This window comes from Euprymna scolopes, chromosome 36 (genome assembly GCF_053919585.1).
Source record: "Euprymna scolopes isolate OS-2025 chromosome 36, ASM5391958v1, whole genome shotgun sequence".
NCBI classification, from domain to species: Eukaryota; Metazoa; Mollusca; class Cephalopoda; order Sepiida; family Sepiolidae; genus Euprymna; species Euprymna scolopes.
Window position 1 is genome coordinate 18795863 of NC_136517.1, and position 27883 is coordinate 18823745.

Consider the following 27883-nt stretch of genomic DNA (forward strand, 5'->3'; position numbering starts at 1 on the left):
ACAGTGAGTAAACCATTAGGCCTTGTCACGATCTTTCAAAAGTGTTTTCAAAAATACTTATTCTTAACATAAGCAAGTTGTCATGTAAACGATTCACGCATGCATGCACAGTTGCGAAACAGTTGACAAACAGATATAAATCCGATGACCACCCCCCACCCCCTTAAGTACCAAATTTTCAATTTTAACCCCTTAGCAGCCCTTTTGTCCGGATGAAAACCAATTAAAAAGTTTTTCACATGTCAGAATACCCTATATATCAAAATTCAAGTTTATAGATCAAAAGTTTGTTAAGTATATAGGTTGAGAAGTGTCCTCACACACGCTCTCACTTTTATAGATTGATAGATAGATAGATATAGAGAGATAAATTTACCTTTTCTTTTAGATTTGGAAGGTTCCCCATAATGGGTGTCGGTTTTGGGCCAGGTATACCGAGATACTTCAATTGCGTGTAAGGATATGTTCCCCATCTGTAAAGAAGAATAATTATAAAATTATACGAAAGGATTATTTAGATTATTTGGATTCTTCAGACAACTATTCTCATCATGAGTGTTATTTTCATGACATTTCGGTTGATGTAATCTTCGACCTTCTTCAGGTGTATCTTAAACTAGCAGATCTTTTTTTTTTTTACATGGAGGTCACCACTTGGGGATAAGGGTTATTGCGTGCACAGTAATCAATGGGATAGTATTGGAAATTTGATAAAGTGTCTTACTTAAGTTGGCGATTCATCAGGAATTTGTTTATGTTGGACTTGAAGACATCCAAGTTGTAGTCAGGTGGGAAACAGGCAAATGGAAGAGAATTGCACAGACGTGCACTTCTAAGAAAGAAGCTTTGTTCATGGAATCTGTTTTGATTTAGGCACAGATAAAGAGTGGGGAAAATTATTGACAGTGGTTTCAGCTAGACGAGTGTTTTTCGTGAAAGATTGGAGAGGGGGACCAGAGATTGGAGCTCGGATGAGCACTTACCATGGAAATAACGATAAAACAAAGACAGGCTCGCAATGTCTCTTCTGTGGGAGAGAAGTTGCAGGGAAGAGAAAAGGGCATCCCCCATTAAGCCACAAAGTCTATTTTGTACTCTGTCAAGGCAGGATAGTCTGATTTAGCAGCTCCAGCCCAGATGTGGCAGCAGTACTCCATCTTTGGACGTACTTGGCTTTTATACAGATAGAGAATTGCATCAGTAGTTAGATATCTTCTGGAGGGGTAGAAGGATCCCACTATTTTCCCAGCGACCTGGGCAACAGACCTGATGTACATGTTCTATTTCAGATCAGGAGTAAAGGTCAAGCCCAGAAGCTTGTCAAAACATGAAGCCTACCCAAGATGAGAGCCATCCATTTCAATTGATGCCAGATAGGGATCAGAGTGTTGATGATGTAAAGTTAGGAGCTTGGTTTTAGATGCATCAAAAGTAACCAGCCACCTCTTCCCCCACTGTACTACATGCTCAAGATCAGAGGAGACAGAATCAGAGAGAACTTTGTCATTTACGGCCTTTGATGTGTTGCCATAGATGGTCATGTCATCAGCATAGATATCAACAAATGATTTAAATATGTGTTTTGAGAGATCATTGATGTAAATGAGAATGGCTAGCGGTGTATAGGCGTGTAGCTTGAGTCAGTTATCTGACTGTGTAATGAGAAATAGCAATGTGTTGTTGTGAAGTCAGGGCTAGCTATGTCTGGCCGTGTAGTTAGGGCTAACTATGTCTGGCCGTGTAGTTAGGGCTAGTTGTGTCTGGCTGTGTAATGAGGGCTAGCTGTGTCTGGCTGTGTAATGAGGGCTAGCTGTGTCTGGGGTCATGTATTGAAAGTCAGCTGTGCCTGGTGTCATAAGAAGCTGTAATTAGATATGCATTAATTTGCATAACAACGAATCAGCGGCCATAAAAAGACATTCTAAAAAGACCGAAGTTGAGAAGACTGGAGAGGATGTTGTTGGCACGAAAGATTCGAGACGTGTAAAACATTGTGCCCATGATTGCAGTCCTTTTTTATATATATTTTATCCTAATTAGTCCACAACCTATTTTCGTAAGAAATGAAAAAGTTTAAATTACAAGACGATATTCGGGTTTTACAGATGGTGGTGTCAAGTTATGCAAAAGAAAAAAAATTACAATTCGAGTCCGATTTTTGAAAAATGCTGTCGTCAAATTATGGAGAAGCGTAAAAAAAAAAGATTCAGTTGGATTACTAGAAAAAGTCGTCGTTTTTAAATGAAGAATTCCAGCTGTCATTATCTCTAAATTTAGTGTTCTTAAAGAATACACTGTGTAGTTTCTTTTCAAATAATTTTCTCCCTCTCTCTTGCAATCTCTGACTCTTCTTCACCCCAAGTCCAAGTATCTTTTCCCTTCTCACTTCCTGAAGAAGAATTTCATTACTTTCAGAAATATGCTTTGCTAAATAGGTTTGATTATTTACTCGTTATGAGTAGTTTTCTCACTTTGAGAACAACTTGTAGTGTTCCCTGGAGTCTGAGTGACAACAAGTCTCCACTTCTTTCAATAACCTTTACAAAAGAATTTGCATTATCGCAACAGCCACATACCATTGATTTCTTGTTGGTGGCGACGATTGGTCTTCACTGGAATTTGGGTGGCAATAAGCCTCCCCAAGGTCCCAGTCTTCTTTGCACTCATCCAGTGGAGGTCTGGCTAGTGCTTTCTCTCCTCAGTCTTTCCATCCGCCTCGACCCTCATTATTTGGTGTGGTGCTCATTTATGGTGACACTCACAGAAAAAAGGGGAGAGTGGTATTTTTCAATTATACAAATTCAGTTTTCATGATTCCATGTGATTTTCCTTTGTGTCATACATCTGTAGCCGTGTCTGTGTCCAGTTTGTGTGTAGTTTATGTGTGGTGTTAGTCTCCACATTGAAAGGTTTTCTTTAATATTTCTGCAGTTTTCATTATTGAAATTCGTTGTATCTTCTCTACCATCCCTCTGATTCCAATTTCTCCCATTCTTTTTTCAAAGATTTTCGGTATCGTTCCTAGTGCTCCTACTATTAGTGGTGTTATCTTTACTTTCTTCATTTTCCGGATCTCTTTGAGCTCTCTGGCCAATTCCATGTATTTGCTTTTCAGTCTCCTTGATCTTCAGTCTGTGGTCTGCTGAAACAGCAAAATCTACAATCTGGCAGGACTTTTTCTTCTTTTTTTTTATATTCCATTTTTACCCCAAACAAGGTACAGTACTACTTTGATGTAGGGGGCTACTATCGGGGACATAAGTTGCAGGGATACTATGTAAGGAGTTGAGTGGCAAGATGTCTGTTCACATTACACTTGAACTTCTGCATGTCAGTTCAGTTGGGAAAACAGGGACCCGGAAGGGAGTTCCAGAGTCTAGCAGTTCTGGGGAAGAAACTATTAGAGTAGAAGACCTTCTTACATCTAGGGATCTCTACTGTGTAAGGGTTGGGATTTTGCTGATTGTTTGGTTTGTCGGGGGCATTTACATCGAGGGGGTACAAGGGCTTGTAGTTCGTCAAAGGATCCTATTTCAAAATACTTGTAGAACAGACAGAAGGATGCAACATTTCTTGTTAACTATTATGACAGCCGGTTTTCTCGCTTGGAAGGGTTTATCTGTTTGTATATCCATGTCCCATACAATCTTGTGACTTTCATTTATCATCATCATCATTATTATTATTATTATTATTATTATTATTAGTAGTAGTAGTAGTAGTAGTAGTAATAACAGCAGCAGCATTCAATTTTTACGGTTTATTAAATTGTTACATGAAGGTACAGAATAGTTACAAAACATCCCCCTCTTCCCATATTAAGAATAGGTTTCTAAATAATGATGTTATTATTTCAATACGGTCTGTATTATGCATAAGTGCCAAAATAAGATTATACTTTTTAGGCAATAATGTATGAACAGATTGAAAAACTTGGTGGAAAGAAAAATAACAAAATCAAAACCAAAAACAATTATTTTAGAACTTTAAAGTCGGTGATCAGTTTTGTATATAAATTTAACATAAAATCATCCCCCCTTTCCAGAACATTCTAACTTTTTATAGCAATTGACTTTAAAGAAAATTTACTACTAACCTTAAGTCCGACTGACAAGTGGGTAAAGCCATAGGATTCGTCTAAAAAGTAGACCCCCCCCAACACACACACACACACACACACACACACACACACACAATGATCTCTTTCTTAATAATTGACATTTTTTCTTCATCTTTTCGACAAAGTTTTCAGTGTGCATATGTGATTACTTAAAAAATAAAATTGTATTTTTTGTGGTAGTCATTTAGCTGAGGTTATTAATCTATATAAATATAACACTAGATGTATGTATGTGTGTCTACGTGAAAATATTTAATTTAACCGATAAACTCTTAAACTACCGGTCAAACAACACTTAAATTAACAGGAACTAGTAATCATACATCAAAGATAGTTTATAACGAATAAAATCTTTGTTTGGATGGATGAATAACGCGTTCAGAAATATGTCGGCAAGTTGAAATGCAAAATGTACATTTCAACTTGACGACATGTTTCTATTAGTTGTGCGCATGTGCAAATTCATTCATAGCTTAAAGTCGTTTAATTTTAAATCTTTATTATTTATCTGTTGATAGCTTAAACAGTAGGGAACGCGGCTGAAACACTAAATTTTTGGTCTAGATTGTAGCCGATGTCACCCAAGTAATTTTTTTCAACTTTTGAAATCAGTACTATATATTGTCGGATATTTATTTTTTTTATGGACCTTGCCATCAACAGTGCAAAAGGGAAGGGTGGGGGTGTCAGCATTTTAGCCAACCTGTAAAATTCACTTAACCCCTACCTCTTCTCATCTTGACCTCGACTAGCAGTCGTTGGAGCCTGAAGGTCCCCTTTCAGCTGGCGAATGTGTGTTCATCTCTTGTCACTCACTCACTCACTCTCTCTTTCCCTCTCGCTCTCTATCTCTCCTTTTTATGTCATTTTCATTTAAGTCATCACAGACATTTTTCTCTCCCCCTCTCTCTGTTAATGCCTTTCCTTTTTCTTAGTAGCCATCAGCATTGCTTAACGCTGATTGGTTGTGTTGGGAAGACAATCCCAATCAACTTTGTGAGACCCTTTTCAGATCAGTTCCAAAGAAGACATTGGACAGTGAAGTCTTGTTTTCGGAATTCCGTCGGGCCAGCGACGTAAAACACTCAACTTCTTCACTAAAGGGGAAGGCCTTTATTAAGTGGTTGAAATTGGTGTTTCAAAATACACCATTTATTGAAGAAGTTAACCCCTTTCAGAGAAAGGGAAAGAAAAGGAAAGAAAGAAAAAGAAACCTACCCTTTCAGAGAAAGGAAAAATTATTTCTGGGGTATCTGAAGAAAAGATAACCCCTTTTTCAGAGAGGTTTACTTTTAAAACTTTTGAAGGTTTTGTTTGTTTGAAAAAAAAAAAAAAAAAAAAAAAAGAGAGACAGAGAAGAAGAAAGGAAAAGAAAAGAATTTGAAAAGAACCTTGCAACCTTTTCTCTTTCTTTCCTGAAAAAAATCATGCAGGTTGCAATGTTCTTTTTGTTGAAAGACTGACTTTAAGGACTTGAAGAAAGAATATTTTCTATTTTGAATGTGCTTTTCATTTCAGCCTTTCTTTCAAGTAAGAATTGTGTTTTGTATTTGTTTATTTTTTTATTTACAAGTTATAAAACCTGAAATTAGGAAAATATAAGCAACCATAACATTTTGCTTCCTTTAAATAAATTCGGATCATTTTAAACTCATTTCGGGTCGGTATTTCATTTGCTCATTTCTCTTTGTTTGCTTGTTTAATTTTTTCCCCTTTTTTTCCTTTAACTTGGTACCTTAAAAAGCGGATTTTGGGGACACCCCAAAATTCCGTCTCTCTCTCTCTCCCTCATATATATATATATATATATATATATATATATATATATATATATATATATATATATTCAATAAAGAATTGGCTCTGTAAATAATAATTACGAGTATCTACTCTACTCTTCTGATGAGAAGCATTAGGCTTCAAAATACCTTGGTATAAAGAGTCCCCTTTATCCCCCAACTAAATGTATGCATACCCTTATTAAATAAATGACTCATTCTATATTTACCAATATATGGTTTTTGTGACTTCATTTTCCAGTCGTATTGTCTCATATATATATATATATATATATATATATATATATAGTAGCATTTCAGCCCGGCGTTGCTCGGGTGTTTGGATGTGTATGTTGAGCAAAAAAAAAAAAAAAATGGTAGTAGGAAGGCAGGCTCGAACCTGTACCTCAGAGGAGAAAAAGAACAGGATAAAAACCTGACGTCTATGCTGTTACGACCACCGCCAAACCGGAAGTGACATTTTTTAAAATTAAGGCTAGACAATTGAAAGGAGAGGATGACTTTCAAAAATATCGGCGAAAAAAGCGACCCCCCCCCTGTAGAAAAGTGCCCAGTTTAAGGTGAAATATTAATGTTTTTAGCCAATTTTTCGATATTTGTCGTCTGAAAGGTTGAACTTCAAAACAATACTGATCTTGAGAAAATCCGTCGCTTCTGTTGAAAGTATTAGGCAGACATGTTAACATACATACATACATACATACATTTATATATTGGTAATTAAATGTTTTCGACCCAAACTGACGAAAAAGCTTGCAATATCTCTGAATAACCTTTATGTAAAATTTCAAATGTTTACACCAGAAATTGTTTGAGTAATTTGGTAGAGACTGAAGAGGTAAAATTATTTTTAACCTTGACCCCTATTATGACCCCTTAACATTTATTATTTTGGGCTCTAATCAAGTTATTAAGTTAGATCCATGTCCAAGGGACCTATATCTACAACTTCAAGTGTTTAGATGTGACCTTGGGACATGTGACCTTACACGTCCTTAACCCCTGATCGCGGCCCAGTTATGATCTGCACCCTGGTCGGTACAGTTATGATATGTCGACTGGGCAACCAGGTCTGCCAACCGTTAGTACGTCGCGTCACCCAGTGAGTTCTTCGTTAAGGCGTTGGGGATTCTTCTCGGATGCTCGGTCCTCAAGGTCTGTTCTCCGTGGATCGTCTAGTTATTCTGGGTGTTTGTTGACGGATACGGTGCCACAAATGGCAAATACAGAATGTACATATATACGGATCAACGCACATCAGCAACAAAACTCCGGAGGTTGGTTAATATAATATATATTTCGGAAATTCATAAAAGAAGTATTTACAGCATATACATATAGTTGACAATTAATTCAAGCAAGCAGTTAGTTCTACAACTGAGCTTCTGTTGTTGAAATACCTGGTCGGTATCGCGGACTTTGCGTAATTCTCGTTAAGTGATCGACACCTTATAAGCGTTGAGTTATCAGGCAACAAGCGAGGGGGAGAGAGAGAGGAGAGGTGATTCTGCCGAGACTTAGCTCTCTTTGACTCTGATTCCGGACTCTCTCTTCTTCTCTTCCGTTCTGTTCTCTTTCTGTTCTGTTCTGACTTAATCTCTGATTTTTCATTTCCTTTTTAATACAATTATGGAATGATGACGACACCCATGTTCGTCATCGACCAATCAAATTGCTTGATTATAATTCGACGGGGCCTTTTCTCATTGGTTGATTATACTTCGACAGGGCCCTTTTTCATTGGTCCATTTCCAAAATTGGACTGACTCCTCCTTTAATTAACGCCCAACTTACACGTTGTATTAATTAACTCCTCCCTGGCTTACTAATGGTTTTTTTCCATACCCAGGAAAATTATTTTTCCTTTGACTTAAAGCAAATCACATGATTTTATTTGTTTTAAAATTATCTATTGATCTCATTTTTCGCTTTGATAATTCAAAGGAATTTTAGTTTATCTTTGAATTAAGTTCTGGTTGTCGGCCATTCCATTATATCAGACATTTTGATTACGTCAAAAGACCAAGAATGCATTTGTCGCCTTGAACTTATCGGACAACACATTTTCCCATCCGAGCAAAAATATTTCATAACTTCAATTTTCGTTCGACCTGATTCACCAAATGACAATTCTCGATACGTTATATTATTGTTTTGAAATTTCGGACAATTCATTTTTTTCCTATTCTTTGTTCTAAACATAATGCCGAGTCACTGCGTGTGTTTCTCTCAGATCAAAAACAACCCGACTTTTCAACTTGTCAAATTCACAGGTCGACTTGGCTCATAGTTCCGCCAATTGCGGGTGTGAAATCCCCACCCCTCCGGCTCCTGTACAGCTATGATTTCGGCCATTGTAGATCAAACGCCTGTGTATTTTGGCTAAAATATTTTATGCATTCTTTTTTGCTTTTGAAGTCTAGAATGTGATTTAACCTCTCGCTACAAAGGCACTCTTGCCGCCGCCGTCTCAACAACAGACTTAGCTCAGAATTTATTCACAAAAAAAAATTAATAATAATTTTTATTCCCTCAACCCGATCATCGTCCGGGAACAAAAAATTGCTTTTAACCAAAAGAAACGTCACATCAACCCTACAGGTCTGATGTGGCCTCTCTTTAGTGTTACATAGACCCCAAATTGTCGGAGGAGTTTGGTAGACTTCTCAAAGGTCAAGTCGTTAAATTTTGACCCCTTGACAGCGAAATTTCCTATTAATTTACTATTACTCTCAAAACCAACCTTATTTACTTTAACAGGCAAATTTCTGACTGAAAACCGATCACATACATTTTCCCAAATCTCAGTACCCTGCATATCAAATTTTGAGTCTGTAGACTAAAAATTGACATTGCTATTACATAGGGAAATGTACACAGACAGATAGATACACAGACACACAAACACACAGACAGACAGATACACAGACACGTTCACTTTTAGAGATATATAGATAGGTAGATAGACAGATAGATAGATAGACTAATAGATTAAACAAAAATATATACGTATACATAAATATATATGGAAACAATTTTTTGTTTACTGTAAAGATTCACGCAAATATTATGCAAGTATAAATCATGTAGAATATCTACATGAATATAATTACACGTAATAGTTAACTCTAGATGATCATCTCATAAGAAAACCGAAAAAAATAGGAAATTAATTAAAATGAATGTTTAAAAGAATATGCAAATTAACTAGATCTTTTACTAGTGAATGCAATTCTACGACCCATCTATATATATAAAAGCGAAAATGTATGTATGTATGTGTGCATGTTTGGATGTCTGCTAAAAACTTTCGACAGACGCGACGAAAATTCACAAACTCGGTATCACATCGAAGCTCCATCCTTTGCTCGAAAAATTGGCCAAAAATGTTAACTTTTTCACCCCGAAATCGACAATTTTCGACAAGGTGGAGGGGTCAATAAAAACGGTCCTCTCGTGACAATGACCGATTCTACGCATGCGTCAGATGACGTCGTGACCTGATTTACTTTAAATAGTTGAAAAACCAAACCAATTTCATGTACGTCGCATTAGCTCAGTTGGTTAAGGCCTTGGTTCATTAAAGAAACGTTTTGGGTTCGAATCGTGGTGTGAGATGTTTTTGTTTTTTTTCGATTTTTTAAATTTAAATATTAAACCAATCTTATTTAAGCCATTTTTCACGTAACGTTCGTTTTTCTACTTTTTTTTTTGTTTTTACTTCGCTTATTCTTAGCGACACCAAAAAACACCCGGGTACCCACCAATTTTTTAAATTTTAATATCGAAACAGGCTTATTTAAGACATTTTTCACATGTTCGTTTTTCTGTTTTCATCGTTCGTTTGCCTTACTTTAGTTTTTTTTTTTTTAAATTGTTTGATCGCCGCGTAGCTTGACGTTGTTGCACCTGCTAATTTCGGTTTATAAACGTCAACTTAACATGCTTATCAATTCATCTGTTCCTGTGGTCAAGATGGTTAGGTTGCAAGGGTTTTTTTTCCATTTCCTTTCCACCTCCGCGTCAAACGTTTGGGGTTCAAGCCTACCTTTATACTAAAACTATTTTTTTTTTCTTTTACACCTCCAAACAACCGGCCAACGTTTTTTTTCTTAACAGGGTTGTTTTAATTTCCCCCCCCCCACCAACACACACCTCCAAACACCCGGACAACGCCGAGTACCCCCGCTAATATATAAGAAAATTGTATTTTCTTTTTAAATAAATAGAAAAGAGGGTTTTTAATATGAATATCAATACACACAAAAGAAAAACGAATTTATAGGATATATATATATATATATATATATATGTATATATCTAATATATAAAAGGCAATATATATATAAAAGCGAAAATGTATGTGTGTATGTGTGTTCGCTTTTTATGTATGTCTTCAAAAGGCTTTTTTCCGGCGGATTCTCGAGGCCGTCGCTCATTTTTAAAACTTTTTATATCACGTCTAAATGATAATATCTATGACTTAACAACGGTGGTCGCCTCTCTATTTAATTTTCCCGATTTTGAAACGTTAATTATTCGACATTTTCGGATCTTCACGTGTTGCATTCGTTTTTCGGTATAAAAAAAAAAAAATAAAATAAAAAAAATAAAAAAAATAAAAAAAAATCGAAACTCGATTCGAAATACTGGCCCATGGCCAGTTGTCTCTAGAAAGCTATGTAACGTTTGGTCAATGTCGGCTTCGTCATATTAGACGGTTGCTTTCATTTCGAGACAACAAGACACTCCCCCTAATAAACAGGGAGCTGTTTTTTTCCAAAGTTAGTTAAAAACAAACAAACCGGTTTATTGACCTAAAAACTGTCCCGCAGAAAATGTTAACTGCTGAATAGCTATCGCATACCATCGCCGCATGTGCATTAAGCTTTTTCGTATAAAAAAACAGACTTGTGTTAAATTTATTTACCCAAAACCACACACACATCCGGGCAACGCCGGGTACCCCCCCCTAGTGTTAGTAAAGTAAAAATAATAAACTTATGCAACAAACAGACTCACGTTAAATAAAACACTGTCCCGCACTCAAAGTTCACGTCAATAACTCGTCAAAAACGGGCACCTGTTTTTTTTTCACACTTTACTATTTTCCAACTGCGCGTCAAGGCTTCGTTTTTTTGTTTTTTTTAAAATAACCAACGATTTTTCTTTTTATTTACCAAAACCACACACACCTCCAAACACCCGGACAACGCCGGGTACCCCCCGCTTGTATATATATAAAACAATTATATTATCAAAAACAATTATATTATCAAATTTAAAAAAAAAACAAAAACAAATCTTATCAAGATAAGAAAAGCTTAACACTATCAAGGGGAGCAAAGAAAATATTAAATGAAAGATTAGGAATAAAAGTTAAATATAACTTTATTATATCATCAGAACAATCAGGAAAAGTTAGAGGGAAATTTAAGAAAAGAAAAATTCTTTAATTTTCCCTTAACTTTTCCTTATTTTTCTGGTGATATAATAAATTTATATATAACTTTTATTCCTCATCATTCATTTAATATATATATATATATATATATATATATATATATATATATATATATATATATATATATATATAGTTTATTGTTAGTTTTAACAGTTTTTAGTGAGTTTAATAGGAAATTGTAACCATTAGAAGGCTTGGTAGTTCGAATTTAGTTGTCTCCTCTTAGTTATAAAACATGACGGATCAAAACATAATGTCTAGCTTTGTCATAAAATTTGATTTTCTCAATATATATACTTGACCAATTTACGTGATTCTAGGAATGTGATATTTTCCTTCCGTGACAGGTACATACATACATCATAAAGCTATTTTTTTTTTTTTAAGATTTTTCTGTCTTTTTGTTTGGAAAATAGATTTAATTCTAAATAAGCTCTTTGTTCAACTTACATGTAAACAGCAAGAATACACACGAACGTAATCCAAATGGAATTGGGTACGGCAAAGACGAGACTCTTAAGAGTTTCAATTGGATCCATTTTTTTGACGCCTTCGTTATTCTCACTATTGACACCGTTCTCTTTCTTCTTCTTTAGCAAGCAGCTTGTTATAAACTTCGCTTTGTGCTCTGATTGGCTTCCTGATCGACAGGTGGGCGTGTCTTAACTTGATATTATTTCCACTATGATTTTTTTGTCAATCTTCTTTTCTTTTGTCATCATTTTTATGTGACGGTTCGATATTTTTCCTTAAGTCATAAATTGTGAACCACCTCATCAAAAATCTATCTGAGGCTCTCTTCTCCAACCATGGTGCAATGGGCAAAAGCTGGATGACCGGATATGGAAGACTTACATCAAATCTGTTGCCAAGGTCGTCGGAAATATGATTGCGGCATTTTACCGCTCCACCTCTACCTATATGAGAGCTAGATACATCCTAAAATGGAGTATAATTGCCACATCTAGCCAGGAGCTGCTTGAAGAACCCTATCCTGCATTGAGAAAGTTAAAAACCGGCATCAAAACCTAGTAGATGTTTTCCCTGCAACTTCTTTCCCACAGAAGAGACGTTGCGAGCCTATTATTATATTACTTTTATATTATTTTTATGTCAGGTGCTCGTCCGAGCTTCAATCTATGGTCCCCCTTGCCAAACTTTCACAGAGAGCACTCGTCTAGCTACAACAACTATCAACAATTTCCTCGCTCTTTATCTGTGCCTAAATCTAAATGCACATTCTATGAATAAAGCTTCTTTTTTCGAAAACTGCTCGCCTGTGGAACTCTGTTCCTCCGGACTACTTTCGAGCTGACTACAATATGGTTGTATTTAAGTCCAATGTAAACAAGTTCTTGTTTGTCTGTCCCCTTAAATAATCAAATTTTACTCCATTTCCACCACTAACGATTACTACACTGTTGTCCCGGTGATCACTGTACACTCATTAACATTTATCCCCGAGTAGCTTTTAGATCTTGATAAGTGGTAACTCCCTTGCAAAAAAAAAAAAGTCATAAAAATTTTGAAATACTTTAAATAAAATAAAAAAAATAGTTTTCACCTCATTGAAATAGTAAAAATAATGTCAGTAAGTTTTCACGAACGGTTTACAAAAACATTTGTTTTTCGTTCCTTTTATTTTATTTATTTTTTGAGGGGGGTATTCAATTATAGAACTTGTATGGATTTTAACAGGTGCTTCTGCAGTTTAATTTACCGTTTTTCCGTAAGTAACGCGCCGACACACACCGAGCAGAAGAACTGTTTAATTTTTCACAAAAATTCTGTTTACATTGGGGGGGGGGAGCGACAGAGGTGGACGGGTAGTGTCACTCCACCATCCATATAATGTAAAGAAAGGAATTGTCTGTTGCTTACAACACTGAGCAAAAGCAATATGTAGTAACAGCAATGCATATCAAGAGGAGATGGACAGGTTAAGAGAAACCTTCCACTAAAACAACTATCCAGAGGGCATAACATCAGCTCTAAGAAATCGGGACCAAACACAAAAAAACACCACTCAGAAACTTACCACAGTGTGTATGCCATACAGGAACGATTCAACTCTCCAGAAACAGCTTGTGAGAGTCAAGCCCCCTACAGGAAAAATCATGACTAAGAACTGTGTATATGAGATCCCGTGTAAATGTGGAAAACTATACAAAGGTGAGACATGTCATCCATTAAAAGTGTAGACCTAAACTAATGGATAAGGGAGTAATATCATGGAACTATTTCAATATGTACAATAAATGTATCAACTTGGCGTAGGAAAGGTGTAAACCGTCTTGTACCTTTGAGTATGGGTTAAAAGAACACACACATCTCTATGCCATGTATGTTATACTATATATATGTCAAACTAAATACATGTCAAACTAATATATATGTCAAACTATATACATGTCAAACTATATACATGTCAAACTAATATATATGTTAAACTATATATATGTCAAACTATATATATGTCAAACTAATATATATGTCAAACTAATATATATGTCAAACTATATACATGTCAAACTATATACATGTCAAACTATATACATGTCAAACTATATACATGTCAAGCTATATACATGTCAAACTAATATATATGTTAAACTATCAGGACCCATGTACCTGCGTTGCCTAGTGGAAATGTGAAACAAAGCCAGAACAAATTCGGTAAAGGATCTCAACCCTTAGAAAACAAATTAAACGACGGTTGCTAGTGGGGGCCACTTGGAAATCGCTATTTTGAGGCAGTTATTTGTATTTACTGGTGGATACTGGCTGCTTTTACAAATATCACTATTGGTTCCTGGCAGCCATGGCCAGTATCGGCGTCCATTGGAATTAATGGACTTCAATGGCAAGCACTGGTTCATACGATATTATTTGTTTATTAACATGTTAGGTAAAACTACAGAATAGTTACAAAACTGTCACCATAACGTTTTTATTTAGAAATCCAGTCTGAACCTGGGTTTCTAAATAAAAATATTATATTGGTACGTTTCGTATTGTTACATTTTCTGTCACATTTTTATATATATTCTTATATCTGCGTAAAATTTGTGACAAACGGTGGTGGTAACGACGGAAAGGGCAACAGTGACAGCGAAATTGACGATAAGAAATTAAAAGATGAATAAGTAATGTTATTTCTTTATTTTTTGGAAATGGTTGCCAATTATATAGGAAAATGTATTAAAGTTTCTGGTGTCATCTAGGAGAGAGAAAAACATAATAATGACTGAATAAGTATCTTGCTACCACCTGTAAATATGATTTGCTGTAGAGCGTGACTCTTGTCGGAACTATAAGAGAAATTTATGATGATGAATAAAAGCGACTTATAATATCTGGAAAACCTACAAGTATTAACAGTGTGACTATATCGATTTTATGGGTGGCGTCTATTTATGTAATATTTTTTCTAGATGGGAAAAATTATCACTTCATTAATGATAGGGAATAGAGATAAAGCATTAATTACAAAACGGTATATTTGTTATGACTCGCCACGGCCACGCCTCGATAAAACGACATTATTGCATGGTGGCAGCTTGGAGTGTAAAAAAGAAATACTGCTTTTCAGAAGATACCCAAACAAGATATTTAATAATTCTTTTTAACTCTCTGTTTCATGTGTGAGGATACCCACGGATAAAATATAACATAAAACCAGTCGTTGTGTTTACTCGGCAACCATCTTTATTTAATACTCTTCTTACACCGGTCACCTCCAAGGGGCGTTACTCCAAACGGTGTAACACCTGTTGCTGTTCATGCAACACTCTCCAGGTGTGGAGTTTTTTCATGCTCAATTAACCAGTTACTACTTCTTTTTTTTCGTAACAAAATGTTTACTGTTTATCTACGATGGCTCGTAACGATATTTTTTTTAATGGATTCAGAAGCTGTAAGACTTTTTAAGCAACGTTTAGAACTGTATTTTATTCTTAACAAAATAAAAACCGAACAAATAAACTGCACTTTATTGCTGATCAATAATGGGGAATTGACGGAAGAAGAAAAATGTTCTCTTGAAATTGTTTTGAATAGGTTCATAGAATAACTAGAACCAAGGGAAAATTTCAAAGTCAATCGGTTAAAACTAATCTCTACAATTATATAAATGCAACTTTGTGTGTGTGTGTGTGTGTGTGTGTGTGTGTGTGTGTGTGTGTTTGTGTTTTGCATGACGTGGTCTGTAGGTTCAAACCCTGCACACAAATTTCTTCATGTTGTTTTTTTTTTTCCTTTTTGTAAACTGGAAAGAAGTTTACATAAAATAATCTTATGAAAGAAACAGTAGGTTCTCTAGAGTGCAATGTAGGATAACATATATTTTGGACTAAGTTACTGCATGGAGGCATGTGAAGCTTCCTCCCAGGCGATTTCACGGATTTTAATGACAATAAAAATATAGGAGTGTAAAATATTCGTTGATCATAATTCAATCCCGGGCAACATCGGGTCTCCCTGCTTGTGTCTTATAAGCAGAAACAAAGAATATTTCGATAACTTTTTAAACAAATGTAAACAACTTATACAGAGTTTTCTGTTAGCTGATTCTGTTCAGGACGACAACGACAACAGTGAATTTATTATCGCCAACACATTATATTTCTGAACAGGTTTAGCATGTGGTCAATGACGAAAGAAGAAAAACGTTCTCCTGAAATTGATTGCGCAGTCAAGATCAAAAGAAGATTTCAGAGTCAATCGTGATTGCAAACGTTATCCACGTCTCTAACATGATCATTCTTTTTCTTTTTTATAGTCTTTTTTCTTTAATGGTGACGTCATTTTGCATACACGCATCTGCGCTATGTTGCATTAGAACCAAAAGAAAATTTTAGAGTCAATTAGTTAAAACTAATGTTTTATATACAGAAGCAAGAGAAATCGTTAATTGATTTTGTAAACAGGTGTCGACGACTCACACAGAGTTGTTCGTTATCTGATTCTAACCAACAACAGCGAATAATTGATTTTGTTATCGTCAGCACTCCAATTTACGATTCCCAAAAAGAGTTGTTAAGAATAGAAAATAATTTAGCACTGGAAGAAACTGTTCGTATCGGCAAATCGTACAAAGTTTCTAACAGACACATTAAACAACTTAGGGTCATACTGAACAATAACGAAGAGAGAAACACTACTATCCAAACTATAAGACCGTCAAAGGCTTCTAAGAACTTTACGGCCCTGTCGGTGGGGCATTAGAATACGCCGACTGCCCCCCTGCAGAGGGTAAAAGTCCCTCAATGGGGGTCCTGGATATGACCTTAAACTATATCCAGTGGTGAGGCCCCACCTTGTGGGCTTTGGGGAGTGTGGAGCCACCCTTTAATTACCATTGCTCCCAGGTCCACTCTGACCCGGATTGGTAGTACCTGTTAGGGTCCCAACTATGGGTTAAATAGAAACCGACGTGAAAACAACAAATATATTCTATTTAAAAAATTTCCTTCCGAATCTTTGGATTCGGCATTAAATAACCCGAAAAGGGTTGATATGCCGTAAAACAAAACCAACCAACCAACCAACATAAGAACTTTACTGACTGTCTTAATTATGGTAGAAGCCATGAATTTCACTGTAAAACCTGACCAGCTTTTGGATCCAGTTGCAACTCATGTGGAAAAGCTAAACATTGGGCAACAATTTGTTTTTCAAGCAAACCTAAATGAAGACAAAGTCAAGGTCACGAAATAGAGACCATAAAAAATCAAGGTCATGGTCACGAAATAGAGTCCACAAAAATCCAAGTCAAAAAATCAACCACAATTCAGAGGAACTAGTCCAAGAAAAGGCAATACATCCAAACTGATACAACACCCAAGAATAAGACGAACAACTCGAAAACCTGACATTTAAAAACGTTCTATACCACTCAGATTGATAAAGCTTTTGTTAATGTAAATATAAAATTGCTAAATGAAAGGAAAGTCTTCAGGTTGCGAATTAAGACTGGCGCAGATAATTGATACTTAAAGAAAAAAGGTGACATGGGAACAAAAAGTCTCAGCAGTTTCATTCAAAGTCGACAAAGCTTTGGCTCAGAATATGAAGATACCAGTTTGTGCTTGACACGCCTTTGTTTGATGCATGCAGGGGCAGAGATAACCAGAAGACAACAAATCCTGATGCCGAGTCCTCTTTGATTTTCACCAGGGCTCTGTTAGCCGGATATCTATGACACTATCAAGTTTTCACTGCCCCTTCCATGAAGCGTTGGACATTAATGGCTTTGTGGTCGGATTCAGGGCCATTTTGTAATGCTTTACGAAGTGTTTACACGAAATTGACGTGGATTCATCAGCTCTACTTCTTAACTGCGTGTCCTTACTTTTGCGCCTTTTATTTACTTTTTTATTTGTCTTAAATTTGATTTGTTGAAAGGAAAAAAGAAAAACAGAATGGAAAATAAAGGAAAAAGAAGGCAGAGTCAGCGTAGCTGCAAGAGTTGCTGGAAAAGTATTGGAGTGCTTCATCATCCGCTTATTGGAACTCCAAACCGGATTTTTGTCAGAGTTTACTTCCTTGGCCTTTTCCTTTCCTAAGGCAACTTCACAAAGCAGTGGAGTTGCCTATAGCTGGTGAAAATTTGAAAATATTTCTAATTTGGACAGAAAAAAATGGTGATCCTCATTATATCAAATCAAAGTGAAATCCTTAAATGATTCACTATATTGTTAAAAAAAAAAAAAAATGCACATCAACCTCCTGCAGTAAAACCAATCAATCACCAAATTTCAAGCCCAGCTGAACTTTTTAAACAATCCATGGAATCGAACATAATTGCAAAAATTCAAAATCTAAGATTTCACAACTCTGACCATATCTGTGATAACTAGAACATAGACAGGCAATGACAGAACAGTTCATGATTCACCAGATGCTAAACTTCCGTCCGAATATAGATTAATGCAAGCCCGTTCTACTGCATATATCCTAACTGTAATCTCTGAACGTTTATACCAAGCACTACATAAAGGAGGGGAGGGGAAAACAGTAGCTCTAGATATATCTAAGGCTTTTGATAGGGTATGGTACGTTACATAAGTAAATCCTTCTTAAATAATAGAGGAATCCAGGTTTTTCTCAATGGTTGTATGTCAAAATAATATGATATAAATTCAGGTGTACCTCAGGGTTCGATCCTTGAACTTTTATTATTTCTTATTTTCATAAATGACCTCACTGATAATATTGTCTCATGGGCATATTTGCTGATAACACCATTCTCTATAACAGGCATGAGGGGAAAATGAATGAACCCATATCCAAAGCAATGGCAGAAACCCTAGAGGAAGACCTCCAGTCGGTAGTGGAATGGGGATAAAAATGGACGGTAATGTAAATGCTGCCAAGACTAAGCTCGTTTCCTTCAATAATTACAAGAACCCTTCTCAACCACCAATAACTATGGCTAATGATACATTATCTGAAAGTACTTCATTCAAACTCCTCGGCTTAACGTTCCCAAGGGTTGTCAATCTAATAGGTCCTGAACTATCAGCTAAGCTTCAACCTCTGTCCCACTGACGAAATGTTGCATCCCTTTGCCTGTTCTACAAGTATTTTAATGGTGGATGCTTCAACAAACTACAAGCCCTTGTGCCCCCTCGACGTAAATACTCTGACAAACCCGACAAGCAGCAAAGTCTCACCCCTACACAGTAGAGATCTCTAGATGTAAGAAAGCCTTCTACTCCACTAGTTTCTTCTATAGTTATATTATTATTATTATTATTATTATTATTATTATTATTATTATTATGCTAATTTAAGAGATATAATTTTTTACTCGTTCTGCATTGTTTAAAATTATAATAAAAAAGGGCCACTTCTACAGCATCTCAACCGGGATGCTATTTTAAATCCGGCAATTTGGGCTTTTGTAGGTTGTTAAACCAAGATGGCCGACCGATGCTGGCATCATGTGGTAATTTAAAATTGCAAAATGTGATTATGGGGAAAAAATGCTTTTTAAAAGTTTTTAATGCAAAAAAAAAAAAGGATTTTTGTGTCTCTTTTTTTCAGACAATTTTCTAATGAAATCTTTTGCGTTTAACATGAATTTGGCTAGCACTGTCATCCAATGGCAGACACTGTAATCCACTGGCAAACACTGTCATCCAGTGGCGGTCACTGTCATCCACTGGCTAGCACTGTCATCCAGTAGTGGGCACCGTCATCCACTGGCTAGCACAGTCATCTAGTAGCCGGCATTGCCGTCTACTGCTTAGCACTGTCATCCAGTAGTAGAAACTGTCATCCACTGGCCATCTACTGGCTAGCAGTGTCATCCAGTTGCGGGTAGCATTATCCACTGGCTAGCACTGTCATCCAGTAGCGGGCGCTGTGATCCAGTGGGGGCACTATCATTCACTGGCTATCACTGTCATCCAGTAGCGGGCACTGTAGCTAACAGCTTATCACTGTATTTTCAGTGGCGGGTACTATCATTCATTAGTTAGCACTGTTATCCAGCGGTGGACACTGTCATCCACTAGCTAGATTGTCATCACGTGAGTGCTGCCATCCACTGGGCAGTACTGTCATCCAGTTGCGGGTAGTGTCATCCATTTGCTTGCACTGTCATCCAGTGGCGTGTACTGTCTAGCACTGTAATCCAGTGGTGGGCACTGTCATCCACTGGCTAACACTATCATCCAGTGGCGGGTGCTGTCGTCTAATTCCTAGCATTGTCATCCAGAGGTGGACACTGTCATCCAGTTGCAGACACTATCATCCACTGACTAGCACTGTCATCCAGTGGCAGGCACTGTTATCCACTAGTGTTACGTAGTTATCTCTAATAAAGGGGACCGTGTGTGATCATCTAAATTTCTTTCTATTACATCATATGTTCATTGGTTTTATATTTTTTTATTTCACTTTCCAGATGTATTGCAGAAGGATGGAAAGCAAAACTCTGGCTTGTGTGGTTCTGTTCTACACACGTAAGCTTCTCCCCCCCCAGTGAAGGGGAGGAGACAACGGTAAAGCCGTCCATCCTCTTCTAAGTCTAAACCAAATCTCCACAATTCAGCTAACCTGATCACGTGACTCACACGAAATCCGATCAGCTGTTCTTGACTTCCGGTCAACATCTTTCAATATAATTTACACAACTCCCCCTCTCTCTCTCTCTCTCTCTCTCTCGCTCCATTCTCTAACACTAGCTAACATTGTCATCACGTAAGTTCTGCTATTTCACTGGCTAGCACTGTCATCCAGAGGTGGACACTGTCATCCAGTTGCAAGCACTATCATCCACTGACTAGCACAGTCATCCAGTGGCGGGCAATATCATTCAGTAGCCAGCACTCTCATACAGTGGTGGACACTGTCATCCACTAGCTAGCATTGTCATCACATGAGTGCTACCATCCACTGGGTTGCACTATCATTCAGTGGTGGGCACTGTCATCCACTGTCTAGTATTGTCATCCAATGGTGGACACTGCCATCCACTGGCTAGCACTGCCATCCAGTGGCGGGCAGTGTCATCCAGTGGGGGAGGCACTATCATTCCTTGGCTAGCACTGTCATTCAGTAGCAGGCACTATCCTTCACTGTCTAGCACTCTCATCCATTGCTTACCAGTGTCATCCAGTGGTGAAGACTGTCATCCACTGGTAAGCACTGCTATCCAGAAGCGGACACTGTCGCCAACTGCATAGCACTGTCATTTAGTGGTGGGTACTGTTATCCAATGGCTAGCACTGTCATCCAGTAGTGGGCACTGTCGCCAACTACTTAGCACTGTCATCCAGTGACGGACACTATCATCCACTAACTAACACTATCATCCAGTGAGTGGTACTGTCATTCACTGGCTAGCACTGTAATCCAGAAGCTGTCACTATCATCCACTAGCTAGCACTATCATCCAGTGGTGATCACTGTCGTCCACTGTTTAGCACTGTCATCCAGAAGCGGGCACTGTAGTCCATTGTTTAGCACTGTCATTCAGTGGCGGGCACTATCATCCACTGACTAGCACTGTAATCCAGTGGTGGATACTGTCATCCAGTGGCTAGCACTGTCATCCAGTAGCGGGCACTATCCTTCACTGTCTAGCAATCCTGATGTTCTATGTTTGTGTAGATATGTTTTTTACTAATGTAGAATACGGCTATTTTTAAGATATGTGAGCATTGGCTGCCTTAATAACTGTCAGCCAAAGACAGCCATGACCAATGTCGTGTTTTGATCCAAGCCTATGTTTTAGATATTATATTAAATTTAATTTTATACGGTATTATTTGTTTAACATGAACAGTTACAAAAATCTGTCGCCATAACGTTTTTATTATAAAATTCATTTTTAACTTTGGTTTCTAAGTAAAAATGTTATTATTTTAGAACGTTTCATATTCTGTCACATATTATGTTATTTATTTAATATCATTATGTTAAAAAAAAATCTGATACAAAACAGTCAACACTGTTGAATTTTATGATAAAAAATTGATTTGATACAAAATGGCCGACAATGTATAAAATATAAAAACTTTTTGAATTTTTTTCTGAAATAAGAAATTGAACGCGTGCGTCCCGAAACATGTATTCAACACCTACTGTTGGTATTGTGTAAAATATAAAACCTTTGAATTTTATTATGGAAAAAGAAATAATAATAAATAAATTGGATCCTTTACAAAAAAAATTTTTGGGGCTTTCATTCTACACAAGTAAACACATAAATAAAGTAAGAGTATCCGTCAATAAAACAAACCACAGAAAAATGATTATCAATGTATAGTCCAGCATAAAAAACTGGCTCAGTTTAGAAAGATTCTTCTTTCCAACAGATTATTAATATCTAAACTAAAGGAGTTCTTATTTATATCTAAACTACCTACACGAGAGCCATTTGTATTTATTGAATGGAGCATCACATTTTCATTGCTAAAAGAAGTAGGCTGTAGGAGCCCAGCGCATAAATTGTTTTATTTAAAGAAAAGCACATATTCAGTGAAGCTCTTTCACCATTACAGTAGATGTTTTACCGAACAGATGAAGAGGCATATACCCAGCTTGGGATATTGTACAGAAGCGTTATGGATACCTTTTTGTAATCTAAAGAGCATTTAGAGAAAAACTTAAAAACTGGCCAAAAATATGACCTAGAGAATCCTTCAAGCTGAGGGACTTCAGTGACTTCCTCACAACATGCAGCAGTGCAATGCCTCATGTTTCTGATCTGCAAGTGTTGAATGATTGTGAGGAAAATGAAAAGTTACTTTGGAAGCTTTCTGGTTGGATCACAGATTGCTGGAATAGGTACGTCACTAAAGCTCTGGACAAGAATTTATTATACCAAAGCTCCAAAGAATTTGTGGCAGAGGAAGCACGAATAGCATACAATCCAATTTCCTCTCTTCACACCTTGAACCAGGTCGAAAAGAGGTCAGAGAAAATGCAGACCCGGCTGCATGCTAGTGCACAAGAAACCTCAGGAACCTCACCCAAAGGAAGAGATCCCAAGATCAAGGAAGGCCAGAAAATCTCAAAACTCAATTCAGATATTGTATTGTCGGAGTCATGAGATTGCTGTATATTGTATTGTCAGGATCATATATATAAACGAACTTTATTATTTATACATACATGTCTAAATTCGGGTATCGTTTAGTTGTATAAAATGTTCTTCTAATGAATGTGTGTATAGAGTGTATATACGTTTATATATACATGTAATAGTCATCTATATGACGTGTATGTATAGATGCGTTCGTCTATGACCGTCCAGTGGTGTGATCGTCTAATTTAGAGTTTGTTGTGTGTGTATATATATTTAAGTACAGTTTATGGTGTGACAAGAATATTGATAAATACTTTTACAACACAAAAGACGAATAACACTTATTTGGGGGTTTCAATACCTTGCCAATCAGGAACATATCTGGTCCATCTTTGGTCTTGTTTGACGGACAGCTGCAAGAAAGTGATAGAGCCTCAGGTTTTGTTTTCGGCAACTTTTTATTCCAGAGTGTTGCAATGCTGATTATAACTATTGCCATTACTGATCCCTCTACTTGGAGCCATCTTAAATCTGAGGACTATCTGTGTCCCTCTCTCAAATCCGACTGACTATCTCTCTCTGTATATCTCCTAACTCTGCTTGTATATATTCAAATTAATCGTTGATATGACGTAATTAAACTCACTTATCTTTAGATATGACTTTTTGAATCACGTTTTACTAACCAAAATATTTTACCAAACATTCCTTATTTCAAAACATTCTCTCTGCATACATTTTTCTACATAATAGTTAACAAAACACTAATAAAGATCATTATCTAGCATTTTACTTTTTTAATAATAATGGTCAATGTTCTAAATCGACTATCAGCAAGGCCACCCGATGTTGCCTCCAGCATATAACATGAAGACTGCAATACCATGGCCAATGTGGTGCCACTTCTGTGGGTTCACCCACTTTATATACAAATGTGAAGAATTTCAGGCTCTATTGCTTGAGAGAAGGAGTTTTGTCCTCAGCAAAAATTTGTTGCCTCAGAGTGTGCCACTTCGCAAAGGATTGTAAGAAGAAAGTTACTTGCAATGTTTGCAGACTCGTCTCACACCACTTGCCGAAACACAATAGAGCTGCCAACATATTTCAGGACTAAAAATGAGAGGGTAATTCTCACAAAAGGAAATAGAACTACCTCCCACCTACATTCGAGAATACATCAATCATCAATAGAGCAAAGGAAATGCCAGCTGAGTTAGACTGGCCTGTTGAATTGCTAATTGGGTATGACTGTCAGGAGGTCCTAAAACTAAGAAAGTTGATTGCAGGGAAGGATAAAGATCCATTTGCTGTCGAGGCAGATCTTTGGACGGTGTATACTGGGAACAACAGCACATTTTAACAACCCAGAAAACAGGTTGGATATTGTTATCAAACTTCTTCCAAGGAATTTCCACCAATCACACCTGTATCATTAATCAGAGCCTTGGAGATGGACTTCCGCAACATAAATCCCAAAGAAAAAACTGTCTCAAGAAGACATAAAATTTCTTCAGATATTTAATGAAGAGATTCAACACAATAACGAGGGGTGTCTAGAAATGCTCTTGCCCTCATCTTCCAAAAAGTAAACATTTGGCTGAAGTTCGTCTTAAACATCTCATGGTTAAATTCGTAAAAAAATCCAAAATTTGAAGAGGATTACATCAAATTTATGGAGCAAATTATTACGGGAGGAGATGTAGAAGTCTGTGATACATCAAACGATGATAGCATATGGTATGTTCCTCACTGTTCTGCTAAACTTTAAGAACACATCATTAAATAATCACTTTCTGACACGACCTGATTTGATCAACGCACTACCTGGAGTGCTGTGCAGATTCCGAGAATATCGCATGGCTCTTATGTGCGATGTGGAACATGTTCTATCACTTTCGTGTTAATCCTGGAGACAGAGACATTCTCAGATTCTTCTGGTGGAAAAATGGAAATGCAAAAAAGAATATCATATGCAAGTTCACATTTGGGAGGGGGGGTATCTTCTTCCCCAGGCTGTGCAAATTATGAATTTAATATCTGGTTAACAAATATCAAAGAGAGTACAATATTTATCCGAATGGCTCCCTGAGAGTTGGAGGGCGTTTAAAGGAATTCACATTGATTGAGACAAGCCACTCAATAATATTGCCAAAAGAGGGCCTTGTGAATCGCTTAATTATTGAATTTTGTCATAAGAAAACACGGCATCAGGGTCAGGGGATGATCCTAAACAAAATTCGAACTAATGTTTACTGGATCATCAGTACCAACAAGATAGTGGCAAAATATGTTAGGAACTGCATCACTTGCCGAAAAATGTAAGAACAACACATGGCAGATCTTTAAGTCGCTATTTTCATACATAGGAATAGACTATTTTGAACTCTTTACACAAAACAGTCGGAAAAAGATAAAGAAATATGGTCTCCTGTTCACATATCTTAGCTCGAGAGTCATCTATCTAAAGATGCTAGGAGACTTCTACACTGATGCCTTCCTAAATGGCTTGAGATGTTTCATAGCTCTCAGGGGTGCAGTGAAATAAATACGATGCGACCAAGGGACAAACTTTGTAGGTGGAAAGAATCAGCTTGAGAAGGGCATTACAGACTGGAGGATTTCATGTTAAAGACATTTCTGCGTGAGACGATGACAATTGTGAACAGTCATCCACTTACAGTAGAGACAATTAACAATCCAAAGAGTCTCGAACTTCTAACCCCAAGCCACTTAATACAAATGAAGACAACTACACAACTTCCACCACTTGGGAAGTCTTTAAAAGAAGACGTATATGCTGAGAAGAGATGGCAGACTTCAGTATCTTGTAGAACAGTTCTGGAGCAGATGGTGTAAGGTACCTAGCTAACATTAGCACCAGACAATGATGGCACGCAAGCAAATGAAACAAAGACTGGTGACATAGTACTTGTCAAGGAAGACAATCTCCCTCGGAACAAATGGACAATGGCTGAAGTGTTGGAGGCAGCAAAGGACAAATGTTGCTTAGTATGAAAGGTTAGACTCCAACTGGGTCAGGACAGGTTAAAAATCAATGCTGGAAGGCTAAAGTTTTATCGAATGTCCAATCCAAAAATTAGTTGAGTTAGAAAACAATACAAACAATAAAAAACAAATAAAAATTATATTAATAATAATAGTTTTAAAAGGGCTTCTTCAGTCTGTGACAGACTATGGATACCCACAAAGCGTGAAATTTTTGTGAGAGGAGGTGCGCAATCTCCAAACACACCTCTCCTTAGTTGACATTGTTAAATACCAGTGGCCAGTGAAGTGTGTACAGGACGACTGGAAACAAATGTTGTGATAAGCGGAGAGCTCATACAGCACCTAGAATTTCCAAATGGTCCCTCATCTGGTACTAACCAGGCTCAACGTTGCTTAACTTTGGTGATCTGACGAGAACCGGTGTGTCAACGCGATTATGCCATATATAATACAATAATAATAAACAAATAAAATAATAAATAAAGTAAAGGCAGCAGAATTTATATTGTAGCAGAATCAGGAGATTGTTCATCAATGATTAATAATAGAGGATAGATAATAATTTGATGGGAGTGTAGCTGCTACTATAATAGCTCCATTAATTTTAATAATCCCTTTTCCCTTATTTTATCAACCAATTGTTGCTGTCCCTTTATTTGCTGTGGACTCAAGCAGAAGTAGGGAAAGAAGCTAGAACAATTTCAGGCCCTTCCGACTACTGACTGTTGGAGACACACTATGGTATTTGGCATTATCCGTTTATTTTTGTGAACTAACCCAATTTTTTTTGTAAATTGATCTTAAATGTGTCCCTTTCATTTATTATATGTGATATTTTCTCTTACAGGTTTTACAGTGTTCAATAAATTTATAACATTGGTTGAAGTGTCACTCTTTTCTTGAAATCGACTGTTTATATTCCTATAATGTTTTCATCTAGACTGGAAAATCATTACCATTTTATTGATGATTATTATTTAGATAATAAAGATAAATCATCTCTCCTATAATTTACTATGCTCTATGAAACATTATTACATGGTGTCAGCTTGGGAATTAAAATAATAAAAAAAATGTTTTTGACAAGATACCCAAACAAGATATTTAATTCAATCTTTAATTCTCCAAGTGTGGAATTTTTAAAAAAACTTTTTTTGTGCTCGATTAACCGCCATTTTTAGTTGCTACTACTACTTCTTTTCATAACTTACATAAATTGTTTACTGTTTATCAACAATGTCTTTAACGCATTGAGAAACCCCAAATTTGGCAGAAAATGTTTAACTTTTTGAACAACAACGTTTAGAACCGTATTCTTGATATAAAAGCATCTTAAACGTCATCTTTGGGGGTGATGTAGACCACCTCATACAGCCCTTCCTGGATACAATGGTTTTGATGGTTCTGTGGTTTTGTTCGGGATTCCATTCCTACTCGGCAACTGCAGATGCATGTTCCAACTATCCACAAATTTCTTGAACTCATGAATAATAAATGCAGTGCCATTGTTGGTCAAGAAAGACGCTGTCAGATGACGGCAGTTGCATCTTGTGTTAGAGATTTTCTTGAGTTAGTTATATCTAACACTTTTTTTGTTTATAAAAAAGAACAATCTTTTGTAGCAGAACAACCTTCCGTTTTGGGGACGAAAGTAATAAAAAAACAAGTTAATGCATTCAAAAACAAATTCTATTCAATTATAATGACAAAAACAATAAAGGGTCATACTTATATCCGTTTGAAGATTGTTAGTTTCCAAAATGGTTGTTCTGGAGAACATTCTTTTCTGCTGAAGAAAATTAGGCAACAGGTTAGTTATAAATAAAATGTAATGCTTGAATACTAGAAATATAAATCAATAATTAACTATCAATAAAAAGCAAAACATTTTTTTGTCAGGAGAGAGAGAGAGAGAGAGAGAGAGAGAGGGGATGTTTGTTGAAAATCTC

The 27883-nt window shown here is 36.6% G+C and overlaps 1 protein-coding gene across 4 annotated transcripts in view; it reads right to left on the bottom strand.

The window, feature by feature from the left end:
- LOC145260379 (cytochrome P450 3A18-like) overlaps nt 1-27883 on the bottom strand; it is a 160992-nt gene that overhangs the window by 109530 nt on the left and 23579 nt on the right. For 2 of the 4 annotated variants that reach the window (XM_080118327.1, XM_080118328.1), the window contains one exon: nt 377-473. In XM_080118327.1, the coding sequence (XP_079974453.1) occupies nt 377-473 (97 nt within the window). Of the gene's footprint in view, nt 1-376; nt 474-11833; nt 12461-13421; nt 13797-27883 lie in introns of those variants that run through there. The other 2 variants (XM_080118329.1, XM_080118326.1) reach the window with 2 other exon arrangements.